The 15079-nt window shown below is 47.5% G+C and overlaps 1 protein-coding gene across 9 annotated transcripts in view; it reads right to left on the reverse strand.

Moving 5' to 3' along the window:
* The window catches only part of DIP2C (DIP2 acetate--CoA ligase C (putative)), a 1026208-nt gene that overhangs the window by 307625 nt on the left and 703504 nt on the right, over positions 1–15079 (reverse strand). For all 9 annotated transcript variants that reach the window (XM_078663289.1, XM_078663292.1, XM_078663288.1 and 6 more), the window contains one exon: positions 7201–7307. In XM_078663289.1, the coding sequence (XP_078519415.1) occupies positions 7201–7307 (107 nt within the window). The remainder of the gene's footprint in view (positions 1–7200; positions 7308–15079) is intronic.

The following is a 15079-nucleotide window of genomic DNA, read 5'->3' on the forward strand; positions in this document are numbered from 1 at the left end:
CTCTTGTATCTCCGGAGCCCGACATGGGTGGAGAACGTTGTTATATATCGGCTGCCCGGATCAAGCTCCAACTGGTGATATCCCGCGTTGAGATCGAGTTTAGAGAACCACTTTGCCCCGTTGAGATCGGCGACGATGTCATCCATGGTGGGCGTGATGTGGCGCTCCCTTTTCACGGCGGTGTTCGGCAGCCTCATGTCGACACACAGCCTGATGGCGCCAGGCTGCTTGGGTTTCGGGGCAACCACCAGTGGAGACACCCATGGAGTCGGCCCCGACACTTTCTCAATGACGTCGAGGTCTTCAAGCTTCCTCAGCTCTTCCTCGACCTGGGCGCGGAGGTTGAAAGGCACTCTCCTGTGCCGCAAGGCGACTGGACGGATGGAGGTGTCTATGTGTAGTTTGATCTTCTTGCCTTTGAGTTTTCCAAGGCCATCAAAGAGCGCCGGGAACTCTTCCAGCATGGAGTCGGCGTGTGATTGGTGTACTTGGTTGGCGAAGAAGACCAACCCCAGGTCTTCTGCTGTGTTGCAGCTGAGTAGTGTCCCCTTTTCCCCTTCAGTTATGTGGAACCGGGCTTCAGTCGTGTACTCCCCATTGCGAATTGTGGTGCTGATGACGCCACGTAGCGGCATTGGTTCGGTGCCCCCATACGTGTATATTCGAGCATTCGTCGGGGACAGTGTGGGTTTGGGCGACATTAGTTCATACTGGTCCGAGTCCATGACGTTCACGGAGGCGCCAGTGTCGATGAGCGCTCGGACTTCTGAGCCTTCCACTGATATCGTGCACATGGGCGGCGGCCTCTTCCGGGTGGCAACCCGACTGACATAGGAGATCACGTAGACTTCATCATCCTCCTCGTCTTCATAGTATGGCTTTCGACCTTGGGCCTGCGTGTCCGGGGGCGGGTGCTCTTGCTCGAGCGAAAGTTGTCTCACTCTGGACGCCATAGACCGAGGTCCAGAACCTCCACGCGACCTCTGTGCATTGGGCCGGTATCGTCCCCCTTGGCACACCGCGGCAAAGTGGTTGAGCCTGCCACACTTCGAGCACGTCTTTCCTTTCGCATTGCACACAGCGGTCGCCGCATGGTCACCCCCGCAGTATGCACATTGGGAGTCTCGGGGTTGCCACTGTCGATTTCTTCCACCAGTCGGTCTCCGTTGAATGGCGTCGACGGACTCTTCCTTGACGGACGCCATTTTGGGTGCCGCCTGCTGGGCAATGGGGGACCGGAGCGCCATTTCCATCTCGTCTGCTCTGGAGTCCGACAGTTCGTGGGAGCGAGCGAGGACAAGGATGGCATCCAACGTGATGCCCTGTTGTCGGAGGATGAGCTTCCGAAGCAATTTCGATTTGCACCCGACGATGATCTGGTCCCTGATCTCCTCACGGGGATCGGTAAACGGGCAGCTGCTGGCCAGCCGGCGCAGCCTCGCATAGTACATGTCCACGGACTCATTCTCCGTCTGCCACGCCCGTTTAAACTTGAATTTTTCATAGTCGGTGTTGACCTGGGGGTCAAAGTGGGTATTCAGCGCGGTCACCGCCGCGTCGTAGTCATCGTCCTCACCTGTGTTCGGGAGGGATTCGAAAAGGTCATAGATTTCGGGGCCACCATACAGGAGTAGGAGCGATCTCTTCACGGCGCCGTCGGATTCTCTTGTCCCCCTAAAGTAGAGGTTCAAACGCCCCAGCCACGCCTTCCATCGCGGCGCCGCAGTCGCTGGGTCTGCCGTCTCGCTGAAGGGCGGAAGCGGGGCCACACCAGTGTGGGCATGGCTGACTATGGTAGTGGTTGCACCGCGCCGCGGAGGCGGGCGTGGAGTAGCGGTATGAGCGGCCGTCCACGTGGGCGCACCCCCAGAGGCGGCGCCGTCCATGATGGTGACCTCCCCCTCGGGTCACACCCCAGTTGCGCAAGCCGTGTGAGCGGTAGCGACACGACACGGGGTCTCACGTGAGGCAGAAATTGAGCAAACCAGTGCTTGTTTATTGCGGGAGTGCACGCCTCCGCGCGGCAAGGAAGGTGGGCAGACGGTGGCACAGGACCTCGCACCCTGGATGTGGCGTGGGTGGTGGCAGGACAGCCACCCAGTAGCGAAAAACACGAAGGAGGGAAGCAGTTGCACTTGCCAATGTTTGATTAAACTGTCTATCCCTGTGTCTTGACTTTGAACTGCCCACCGAGTGAAACACTGCAGTGTCCTTAGTATGCGCGGCAGACTTCAATAAAGATAATATTCCCCACGTGCTCCTGGGGGAGAGTACCGAAGCTCAGGACAGGCAGGAAGCTGCGGAGGAGTAGACACGCGTTGGAGGCGCCACGTGGTTGGGCCTCGGGGCTGACGTGCAGCGTCTCCCCTGTTCACCCCTCCCCCTCCGGGGCAGCACGCTAGGAGAGCGCACTCGCGCTAGATGCTGAGCGGGACACGGCCCCCCAGACAGGAGCACCAGCAGCGCGGGGGCCGGGCGAAGCACTCACCAGGCGGCTCCCGCCAGCAGAACGCGCTCCAGACAGGGAGGCGCGTGGGCGGGGAGCCGACTTCGAGCAGGCACAGCAGGCCGGCGGACGAGCTCCGCGGCCCGGGAAAACAGCACAGCAGGGGCGTCCGGCAGCAGCTGACAGGTAAAGAGCGGACGGCTCCGACAGGGCGGCCAGGCACGCGCAGGGGCAGAACCGGCCTCGTCGCCAATGTGGTGGGCGAGGTCAGGGCCTCACACGCAGGATAGTACACAATAATGGGACACACACACACTGCTGCAGGGTACGCCGGAAAGACCCCGAGCGGTCTTCCGCGCTTTTAATATATACCTCGGGGCGTGCCCGTCCCGAGGGTGTAGGCATGTGTGTGTGTGTTTCGATACATTGTAAGTGAGAGGCCGGGTGGCTCTCTACACTTACCACCCCTAACTAGGCTTTGAAGGAGCAGACAACAAAAATATGTTGAGGGGTCCTTGGGATTCCTGCCACGCAGGTGTAACTGTTCAACCGTAAGCCTGCTGCCACCTCCTCAGTTTTACAGATAGTGTGTTTCTGCCTTGTATTCGATGACTATTGGCTCGGTGAGAACCCCTGGAGTGACACGCTTGAGGGGATGTCCGACTGCAATGCAGTTACGCCCCCTCCCCCACCCCCCAACACGCACTGCAGCTATGTATGCGCTGATTTTGTTCAAATCAGTACTCCAGGGTGGAATCCTGAATTGCCTGCCGACCCCCACGGAAAGTAAATGGTGGTAACCACTTCTCCATGTGGGACTACAGCTTTAACTATGCCTCCTACATACCTGCTCTACCAATTTGAAGGAGTCTAAACCGCTGCAGCAGGTTGAACCTCTTGCCTGTAAACAAGTGTCGCCTCCTCTTGCTTCCACTGCATGAACACGTACCTGCAGCCAAGAGCCTCTCAACGAACAAGGTACTTACCTCCAGTAACGCGCTGGCCGTGAGTTTATCCAAAAGGTGAGGAATCGGCAACTAGAAGCCTCTATCAGAAATGATCTTACGGCTCATCATGTGCATGACCCTCATTCCAATTTGCAGTTATGTTAGGTTCAGGACTCCACGATCAGCGGCAGCTCCTCCGTCGTCCCGACGCCTACCCCTCAAAACGGCAGGAAAGGAAAACTAAAACAAAATAAACACTTATTTTATTTTTCCTTTTCTGCAGAGTTTTGGGGCGGTTGACAGGCACTGAGGGGCGTGGTAGTTCACTACCTTCACTGCACATGACAGTTTAGCCGCCCATCTCAATCCGGCCAAACCGTCATGTGCAGTGAAAGCTCTCACCAACCCAGCAATGTAGCTGGGTTGGAAAGAGCAGGCACAGACTTCCAGTCTGTCCTGGAGCGCAAATCGAGGGCGCTCAGGCCAATCCTTGAAGCGGCTCTCATGCGTAAAAGCAGCTTCTGGATTGCCCGTTGGGAATTCTGGGAGGCTGTGTCGCTGGGAGAAGAGGAGCAGTAGAGCGCAAAGAGGCTGGCAGCAGGTAAGTTACCATTTTTTTTAAAATTCTTTCTTGCGACCCAGATTCACCCTGCTCCCCTGTCTCCGCTGCTCGTTTAGCACACCAGCCGCTACTTCCCATGATCCCCTGCCGGCAACTCCTGTGGGTGCATCATAATGGCGGGCTGCTGCAGCTTTGCAAAAAAGCTGTGGAACTAACTTCCTGCAAAACAAGAGATAGTTAAGCCCTTCATCTTTGGGAACGCAAACACGCACCCCTTCAAAAGCCTCCCTGAAACCCACCAGGATGAAGGCATCACTATGGCGAGTATTGCACTTTACAAATTTCTTAAAATAACACAAGTGTTTGCTGCAGAAATTGAAACGAATAGGAACTAATGAAAACTTGTTCCACTACCTTTATTTTAGTTTAAATTATTCGTTCGTCTGTCTAACAATATTCACTGTACTGTTTGCTGTCAAAATCTCTCTTTTTATGTCCAAATTGGACTTTGAACCCTCTTTTAACCCGATTGTTTTAAATGTGCTCATGATGATCTGGAATGGATCTACAATGTAATTTGCTTTGCCCAAGCTGCTCCCTCCAGCACCCTCTCTTGTCCCACCTCCAACCCTCTGTTCACAGCTCCACTTCTCTGTTTATGCTTCGCCTTCCGATTCACAGGGTACAAATTGAGGATTATTTCTGACAACAGCAGAGCTTTAGCTTCTTGTGAAAAACAAAATGGTGACAATTAACCTCAACAATTATTTCTTGGATGCATTTGAAGCAAACTGGCATGCTCTCTTGAAACATAGCAGCATTACAAACAGATGCGGTACCTCTTCCTCCCACATTAATTCATGGATTGAAAACATAGTAAGTAACCCCTTCACACTGCTTCTAGATTTGAAATTGTATGTGTTTTCAAAAGCTCCATGAACTTAGATAAAGACATTGCATTTTTCTTAATTAATGGGAGAAACATTTCCGTTTTAGATCTGCACTTCTATGGAAACCAGCTATTTACACGTTGGCTTACATACCACAGCTGCATTTAACATGGATAACTTCAGGTCAATGTGTGAGCATCACTGCTACGAAGTGGTCTACAATTAATACCTCGTTTTTTTAATATAGTGCTTCATACCAAACTCCCAGCATTTCTAAGCATTGAAAATAGCTGTAACTATTGCACACTGAAGATACTCAATAGTCATAGCTTCGGGAGGAAGGGAGTCTGGGTCTGCAAGGGGATTGGAACTGATGGCCTGCCTCTCACTGCTCTCTGTTGTAGGAAATCCTTCCACTATTTAAGTTTAACTCCCATCTCACAATGAGAGATATTTTTAAACTGCCCGAATGAAGACTTCCAAAAAGCATAGCCAGGCAGTAACTCTTGTTAACAGCATGCACCAGCATAGAGGACAAAGCAAAATACCCATAGGAAGAGTGAAGGGCAATAACATGCATTAAAGTGAGCCCAACACTCTATAACGCAGAACGCCATAAAAAGCAATGAATGCCACTGCTAGAAGTGTAAATTGGCGCTACAACTTGCACAGAGCAACCAGCCTGTTTATAGTAAAGGGCCATGGGATGGTGTCAAGGAAAGAGGGAAGTACGCAGAGGTCACTTGATAACTTATAGGCAAGAATGCATACTATGGAAACCGTACTAGGAACGCATTGTTGTACTAATCTAATTCACTCACAACAAGATTGTTTCTTCAGGACACTGCAGTGTTTATTAGAAAGAAAAGCAAGGGTGAAATTTTCTGATACTCAAAAGATGGTACTTGTCACATGGCAATAAAGGAGTCTAATCGTACTTGTGTCTCAGATATTATGCTGAGGTTTCCTGGAAATTGGTGAAAGAATAAGACTATCAGTGTGAAAATGATAGTGGAATTGATATAGAAGGGTTGTAGAAGGCATGAATAATATAGGTCAATTTATTAGCAGAAAAGTTAACCATAAGAGGTTTAAAGCCGACTAATGCTTGAATCCGGCGCAACAGTCTAAATTAAGAGCATCTTGTGATTATGGCGGAAAGTAACATTTGGTGTCATTAGCATAGTCGTGCTGCGAAACATTGAAAAAGGATATAATATCACCAGGCATGGCTGCGCGTAGTCAGGAGCCTAGAGGTTACAGAATACAAAGCCAGTATTACTACAGAGGGGAGCAGTCAATGAACAGCCTCAGGTGGAGTCTACTCTGATGCCTAATGACCCAGTGAGTTCTAGGTAGTATACTGATAAGGCCTCATGAGTATCAGTGATGAGTCATCAATCATCCCCAATAAGTTCTTCAGAGGCAGTTATCTGTCCTCTCTAGCCATCTTTAAAGCCTAATCACATGCCTGGAAAGAGGTCAAAACACAAAAATCACCTGCATTGCCAGGTTGTGCACCTTACTGAATAGCTGTGTCCTGCATCTTCTCAAAATGTGCTGCAACTTCAAAAAACCCATAGACACCCTGGACCACAAACCCTCCGTTCACACTTCCCCTGATTAGAGACCATAGTTGTATGCCCTTGCTCCTTCTGAGATTGAGGCCAATTCCACTGCCATCTTGACGTGTCTCTTTTGTGTTGACTTGGTGTGTTTGCACTCATCCCACTAGTTTTCTGTCCTTCCACACTGGGAAAAATACCCTGTGTTTGTATATATTTCCATTAATGTGATTGGGCACACCATTAGCCTTGTTCTCCTTTGCTGGACAAGATGCAGGCATCGTGCAGAAAAAGACTAGGGACATATTCAATAACCGATTGCAGGAAGGGCCACTAAAAGAGTCTGCAGCTGAAATATCTCTCTGGTGGGTGACAGCAATGAAAACCTTCACTAACGGATACTATTCTGCTATAACCACCTCCCGCCCCCCACCACCACCAGAGGAAACCCTGATTTTCTTGTCTCCAACTATTATATCCCCAAAAAAGCAACTGGACACTTTACGAGCCGACGGCCTGAGAAATCATCTACCCCAATAGTTACATTCTTAGCTGCATTAGTAGCATATAGTTACTCCAATTCATCATATTACTTTACTTGTTTATCAGCAGTTCCCCACCCTAAACGATTTGTAATGCATATTTTCTGTGAGAAATGGAGATGTGCCGAAAGCAGAAACATTTTCTCCAATACTGAATATATTTCACCTCATATTTAAAGTGACGTTTGTGCTGAAAGAATGCAGAAATTGACATTTACCACCAGAGCATGCAAAGACATTGATCTTACCTTTCTGGTAAGTGGCACTTCAATGGGCACTGGGACAACTTCTGCTAGCAGGCAGCCATAAAACGCGACCATGAAAGCAGCAGGGTCATTGTTGGGAAATACAAGGGCTACCTGGAAAAAGGGAAATAGATTATATGAATCCATTTATTTTTACTTTGATTTTTGAATTTGTCTCCAATTCTCCATTTAATGAGACATGACCGAATTCTGAACATTTCGATGTTTGTATGTTGAGTTATTTATATATATATATATATATATATATATATATATATATATATATATATATATATATATATATATATATATATATATATATATATATATATATATAATCCCACAACGAGCTGTGGCCCATATTGTAAACAGTGATGAGCATCAAGTGTCTGGCAGCTCATTAGAAGAGTCACTATTTGCTGCCCAAAGATACACAAAATAGAAAAACATGAGATGGCGAACATCAGCCGTGTTTCATGTGGTCGACTCACCGCACAATGAACAGACTTATGTATATGAATAGCAAAATGGTAAACGTGTGGCTAAACAAGAGACTTGTTGGCAGTACCACATCTATTCAAGGTTTGCTGAAGTAAGAGGGAAACAATTTTTATCATCAGTTTGCGTTCAATATTAAAGCAAAGAGGAAGAAAAAGCACACTTTCATAAAATGTAACAGGCAACACCAGTGCACTATGTTAAAATTTGTTGATACAAAGCCGCTGTCACTATCATAGCGGTACAAAAGGGGGTAGTGATGGCCGGAGCATCTGAACCAATCAAACACTCACACCCAGTCAACAGATCTGGGTTTAATCCATCACTGTTCTTTAGCCCACTCTGCCACCCCAGTTCACACATGGCCATATGCAAATCAGTCTGACCCTGTGCCTCATGGGAACAGTCCAGCCTGAACTGCCAAGCCATGCATTCCCTGGGCAGGAAACAAGCTTCCTAGGACCGGTTTCTGGCATTTCAGCCGTCTGGGGGTGAATGTTTTGCCATTGTGCAACATTTCGTCCATCATCTTGTGTGTTTTGCTGTTCACCCTATGTGGGAAGGGTATGCCCAGACGTGGGTCCCGTGCTCACTAGGCCACTTGAGTCAAGCTATCCTGGCTGATGACGGCTAATAGCCAGAAACCGGTCCTAGGATGCTTGATTCTGGTCCAGGGAAGACATGGCTTGGCAGTTCGGGCTGAACTGTTCCCATGAGGCACAGCGTCAAGACTGATTTGCATATGGCTATGTCTGAACTGGGGTGGCTCGGTGAGCAAAATAACGATGGATGAAACCCAGATCTGTGACTGGGGGTGAATGTTTTGCCATTGTGCAACATTCCGTCCACAATCTTCTGTGTTTTGCTGGTCACTATCATAAGCATAATAGCAACTTAGACCACTGAACTTCCAAAAGGAGTTTCTTTCTCTTTGCAGTATAATTTATACAGTGGAAAGCACGCCCTGCTAGGGAAATGTGCGTTAACTATAATCTCTTGCTACGGCAACAAATGATAGACGGAATGCTGAATGAATCAAACACTTACCTCCAGTCAAGGGATTTAGATTAAATCCATTTTTCTTTTTCTAACTACGCCACCCCAGTTTGGACCCAGCCATATGCAAATCAGTCTTGACCCTGTTCCTCAAGGGAACAGTCCAGCCTGAACTGCCAAGGCAGGTCCTCCCTGGACTTGAAAGAAGCATCCTGGGACCGGTTTAGGGGTATATCACCCGTCATCAGCCAGGGTCGCTTGCATCCATTGGTCAAGCGAGCAAGGGACCCACATCTAGGCATGCTCATCCCACTCAGGGTAAAAAGTACTAACGCCAACAAATGATGGATGGAATGCTGAGTGAATCAAACATTCACCCCCAAGTCACGAGTCTTGTTGGCATTACCACAGCTGTTCAAGGTTTAAGTAAGAGAGAAATAATTGTAATTTGTATCATCAGTTTGCCTTCAATATAACAGCAAAGTTGAAGAAAAGGCACGCTGTTATACAAGACACCAGGCAACTCAAGTGCACTAGGTTAAAGTTCTTTGCTGCACAGCCGCTGTCACTATCATAAGCATAATAGCAACTTCGACCACTGAACTTCCAAGATCAGTGTCTTTCTCTTTGCAGTATAATTTATACAGTGGAAAGAACACCCTGCTAGAGAAATCTGCCTTCACTATAATCTCCGCACATTTATTTTAGACTGAACAGCTGAGAACTGCAATTTGTTCCCAGACAAAAGAAAACGTCTTCCATCTTGCAAAAATAACATTTCAGAAGGATCTCTGATTCACACATAAAGTATGAGAACTAATAATTTTAAGTTGGAAATAAGTGGCTGTCCAGCTTTACAACGCATAATTATGAATAGCTGGAGAAGACAGGATCTGTATTGGGTTGCAGGAGTTTTGAATGTCTGAAAAACAGACCGTGCCCTCTCGCGTCTTTCCTTGTCACTTTTAGTGGTCCTAGGAGTGGTAGGGTTTTAGAAACTGACACAGTGGGCACGATCATTTCTTTTTTTTTTTCTTGCTAATTCCGTGCTGTTCATTAAGCTCTTGGAACCGCAGTGCGCCGATGGCAAAGGAGAAATACGAAAAGCAGCACAGAGTCTGTGCCATTCTCTGCAAAGGTATTAAACTAACAGTGTGAGACACCCATTAAAGATTATTGTTTAATTAAAAGTGTCTGTTCGGGGACAAATCCTAGCAGGGGCATGCTGGCATTAAAATAAATGATAATCCACACAGAAGGAAAGCAGCAAAACGTTTTAGTGTCCAAATATCGGATAACGCCGAATTAGGAGAAATGCAAATTGACCTATAGGAGAGAGCTGGGATGGCTGTGGTAAAAGCGCATGAGCTTTAGTTCAGACAGTCTCTGTCCAAAGGCCCCGCAACGCCTTCAGTGAGCTTTACACCAGTGTTAATGTGGCTGAGAGTGCATAACGTTTCCCTATTGGCCGGCGACATTGGACTCAAATGTATCATAAGAAGCAGAGACTATAATAACAGACTAGCACAACGAAGAAACAGAGGACCAAAAACCACCATGCGCATCACTGCCATCACACTGGCGTTTTCACCGCAAGCACACTGAAGAAGTTGTGTCCTTTACCCACCAGTGGACTCCAAACCCTGGAATAACTTATCGTTGGACACCGATTCAGTCCTATGTTATTTACAAAAAGTATGAAACACACAGGAATTGGATAATTTCACTGGATATGTTGCAGTCACTCGGCCCTACAATTATGACATAGGTCATATTGCACTTTGAAGACTATCACTACTTTTTTGGTCTGTGTTAGAAATGTGGTGTCTGGTTCGCAGAATGTGCACCCTGTCCAAGCAGGAACCACGATTCTAGTCATGTTAAGTTAGATACACAGCAAAATGTAGCCTGTGTTCACCCACTGGTAGCTTGGCACAGAGCAGGCAGGCTTAACTTAAGAGACAAATTGTAATGTATTTGTGCAATCCATCAAACACTAACAGTGAAAGCACCGCAAGAAGACCACTCCAGTTTAGAAACGTATTTGATTAAATTCTGAACAAAGCAAGAAAAAAACGACAGAAGCAAATAGCATTTTAAGGGGTTAAACAAGGTCACGCTGGACCAGAGCAAAGTCAAGAGTTTAGGCCACCAGCAATGGAGTACAGTCTGGCTACAGGACCCATCCAGGGCACGCTGAGCAAAGTACCATAATTTGTTGTTGCAAAATGAAATGCATGGTGCAATGTGTTGATGCTCCCCATGCCGTTGAGGTAGCGCTGGATTTCTACACACAGTAGGGGTGATGCACCAGTGGTGGAGATGAAGCGCTGATTCTGGACTGTGGCGGTTCCAAAGGCAATGCACCGGGTTAATGCGCGCTGGAGACGATGCAGCGATCTTCTCCACACTGTGGCAGCAATGCATTATTTCATGATGCGGTGATTGCAGAGATGATGCAGCGGTCCCAGACCTCGCAGCAATGATGTAGCATCGATCTTGTGGCAGGCAATGCATCGATTTCAATCGATGCAACAATGTTGATACACAGGTTCTTGGTAGATGCAGCACTTTAAACTCACTTGCAAGGGCCATGGTCTGGTTTGGCACCACTTTGGCGAGCCCGACTTACAGCAAGTAAAGTCCCGGTTTTGGGTTGAAGATGAAAGGTGAAGTCTTTGATATCTCTGAGACTTCAGCAACAGGAGGCAAGCCAACAAGCAATTGGAGAAACGTAGATTCAAGGATGTAGAGAGCAGGTCCAGTCCTTCTCACTTTCAGGAAAGAGGCAGCAGGTGAACACAGCAAAGTAATTTGCCAAAGTGGTAGTCCCTCCCACAGAACAGCAATCAGCAGACAGCAGGCCAATACAGAAAATTAAATTAGCAGCACAGCAGCTCTTCTTCCTGGAAGAATGTCCTTAGTTCCAGCATTGCTCTGTCTTGGTGAGGTCAGAAGCACCAAGTTTACCTTTTAAGTAGGGAGACTTCAAAGAGAGGCTTTGAAGTGCACAAGCTCCTGCCTTTCCTGCCCTAGGTCCAGAGTTGCAATCCCTTGTGCGGGGACAGGACCCAGCCCTATCAGGTGCAATGTCAGCTCCTCACTCCCCTCCTGCTCAAGATGACCCATCAACATGCTGATGACTCTGCACTCACACCTACCCTTCCTTTGTGTGTGTCTGTCAAAAGGGAAGAGATAGGCAGAAAAGCACCAAATGGTTTAAGTAAGAAATTTTTATCTGGTTGATCATGTTTGAGTGAGAAAGAACCGCTGTTCTTGTTGTTCTTTGTGTTTTACCAGCCAATCTGCCTCATACAAAGTTTTGCCTAGAGAGGAGAGTGATTGAACCCCTCGCCATAACGAATTTGCCACAACATACGTAATTGGCAATGAAACATGTTGGCCTTCCTGGAAAAGGTTAGCGACATGCTGTGCTTTTAACACGAGTAATCTCACATTATTGAATAAAGAGGGTAATTTGATAGTGAGTCTTAACTCGATTTTAATCGCATTGAACACGCAGTTCTTTGCATCTCACGGGGTTACGTTTTGGGACAGTTAACTTTTTTTCTGTTCCTTTTCTTTTCTCTCTGCACTGGACACCATTTTCTTTGTTTCCTCGAGTGAGCACCCGATGATGATATACATGGGCATACAGGCGAGAACCGGCTGGTAGCCTCCCTGGTGTTGCATACATGAGGTGCCCTCTCACTTTCTCACTTATTTTTTGTGAAGTGCTCTTTACTCACATGTTGTGGGGGAGGACATGCGTGGTTGGACACTTTGACTAACAGCGGTTCGTGAGGTTTTTTTATTAAAAATATTTATGTATTTTATTGAATTGAGAGTTCTGGGACTGTGAAAAAGTAGACAGGGTGCCAGAGAGTGGGTAGAAAATGAGATTCCCACATTAGAAGCAGTTCACAAGAGTTATATTGAAGACACTCTTGTAACCAGGTCTTTATTGTATGGATCATCCCCCTACTCACCAGGCTGTGACTGTCTTTGGCTGCCAGCCTGACCCATCGGAAGTCTGAACGAGGCCAGAGTGACTTCACGGAGAGTCACTGATCACTCCCTTCTGTTCCAAATTTAAAAAAAAGGTTTTATTTAATGCATTTTTATATAGCGTGGACTTTACCCGAAGGTGTCAGAGCGCTGTACAATAGAACCAATTATGTTACATGAGAGAAATGTTACAAAATAGAACGTTACAAAAATAAACAGGAGACTAGAAGAGGTAGGGTAAAACCATAGAAGGCAAGAACCCAGCAAGCAAGGGTGAGGAATGTACAAAAACAAATATTACAAATTTACAATGATGAACGAACTTCCTAGATGGTTCTGAGAATGAAGGTATTAGTTCTGAAAGTTTCTTTGGAAGAGAAGAGATTTGAGGTCAGCTTTGAAGATCCGGGTAGAGGTGGGGGCACAGACAAATTGAGGAAGGGTGTTCCAGATTCTCACCACATTACCTGAGAACGATTGAGCCATCGATCGTTCCCTTTTGAAGGAGGGGGGCTCAAGCAGAAACTTTTCTGCATTCCGAGAAGGTCTCAAGCCTCCAGACATTTTCAGTGGGAGGAAGTGTGCAAGGCTTTGTGGGTGATGCAGGCAGTTTTGTAAATAGATCTTGCCTCGATGGGAAGCCATCGAAGAGAAGATAGGCAAGGAGTGATGTGGTCATGTCGTTTGGACCCTGAAATAAAGCTAGATGCTGAATGGAGGACGGATTTGAGAGGGCAGAGGGGGCTTTGGGTAGGCCAGTCAGAAGAGAATTGCAATAATCCAGTCTAGAGAGAACCAGGGATTGGATGAGGAGCCATAGGTGCAAAGTCCCCAAGACAGGCCGGTTGAGAGCATCTTGATTATACTCTGGGCCAGACAACTACATTCCAAACGAAGTTTCAGCCACGTATCTGCTGACTTTGTAGAGTACTAAGTACTGGTGGATGGCACAGACTGGAGCCTCTATGCCACACTGATGCCGCCTTCATTAAGGATCTCCCTGGTGAGACAGACTCTGCCACCCTTAATTAGCGATCTCACACTGCACAGTCAACATGCAAGCATCTTCAGAGAGGTCTTCTGAAGCAGACACAGCGGATGTGCTGGGCCTCGTGAGAAACAGCCTGCTGGGGGGGTATCGAGAGACACAGCAGGGAAGCGTTGGTCTTCCAAGCGTCGATTGTATTTAACCTAAAGGTGCAGCTGCATTCTGAAGGAGCGATTGGCAACTATTTTTTCCAAGCGAAAAGGCAGCACACGTTCACCAACTCCAAATAATCTAGTGTGAAGTCAATCAACAAATTAATCAGCACGGAACGCAGGTGATTAAAAGGCCGATGCAGATTTCCTTAAAACCCCTTTCTGCGCTAATGCATCCTTTAATGGAGGTATTGACCTGCTGATCAATGGCCAAGGAACTGTCAGCAGGCATTTACCGGCTGGAGAGTGGGGGAGAAGGCAGCTTGTTGCTACAGCCATCTTCGACCCAGGTGCATCCTCCCTCCCTCCCTGCCCTCCATGTGTGACGTAAGCCCGCAGTGATGGCCGCGCCTCCCCACAGCCTGTGCGCGAGATCAACGCACACCTACTGCACTCAACGGCAGCCAAGGCTGGAACAAGATGACGCTTTTCTAGCACTTTATCGCACGCGCCTCTGGTTCACGCACGCACCTGTTATCGTCTATTATGTCTCTTCATTATGATCAATGGAGCGGCATTCTACAGATAATGCGGCTGGAGCGAGCGATTAGGCGTCAATAAACCGGGCGCGGTGACACTCGCACCCATATTCTTCTAATGCACCTTGCCGCGCGCGCGTGAAGGGCGCTTTTATCTCCGAAGCCGCATCTACTGGAGGCTTTATTTGATCAATAATGCATGGGAAACGATTTCGGAAGCTGCAGGTTTCTGCCTCGCGCAGCTCAGAAGTGCGCGTGCCTCCACGGCATACAATGTAGAGTCGAAGTGCCCTTCATCGGTTTAGCCCATCTCACTGGAAAACGTCTGCCTGAAAAACATGCCGACTAAATCCAGCAATATAGCTGAGAACTGATATCTGAAACTTGCTGGAATATTTCTGATGCAACCTAAAACACATCATGTGTAGTTCACTCATTTCTGAATCCTATGAACAGCCGTCTTTATATTTCCTCAGTTGATAAATATTAATAGACAAAAGGGGAGATAACACAGTTCTTTCCTGAAGAAGCCCTTACTTGCTAGTCTTTCTAAATCGTTTGAAGTTGAATGGATCTCAATTAAATGGATAGCACAGCCCCCCTTTCACAGCACAGGCGCCATTATATACAGAGGAGACACAGTAGTGGAAGAAAAACAGTGTCTTAAAATTGCCCAGGGGTAATAAAGACGAGTTACAGAC

Source organism: Lissotriton helveticus, chromosome 10 (assembly GCF_964261635.1).
Source record: "Lissotriton helveticus chromosome 10, aLisHel1.1, whole genome shotgun sequence".
NCBI lineage: Eukaryota > Metazoa > Chordata > Amphibia > Caudata > Salamandridae > Lissotriton > Lissotriton helveticus.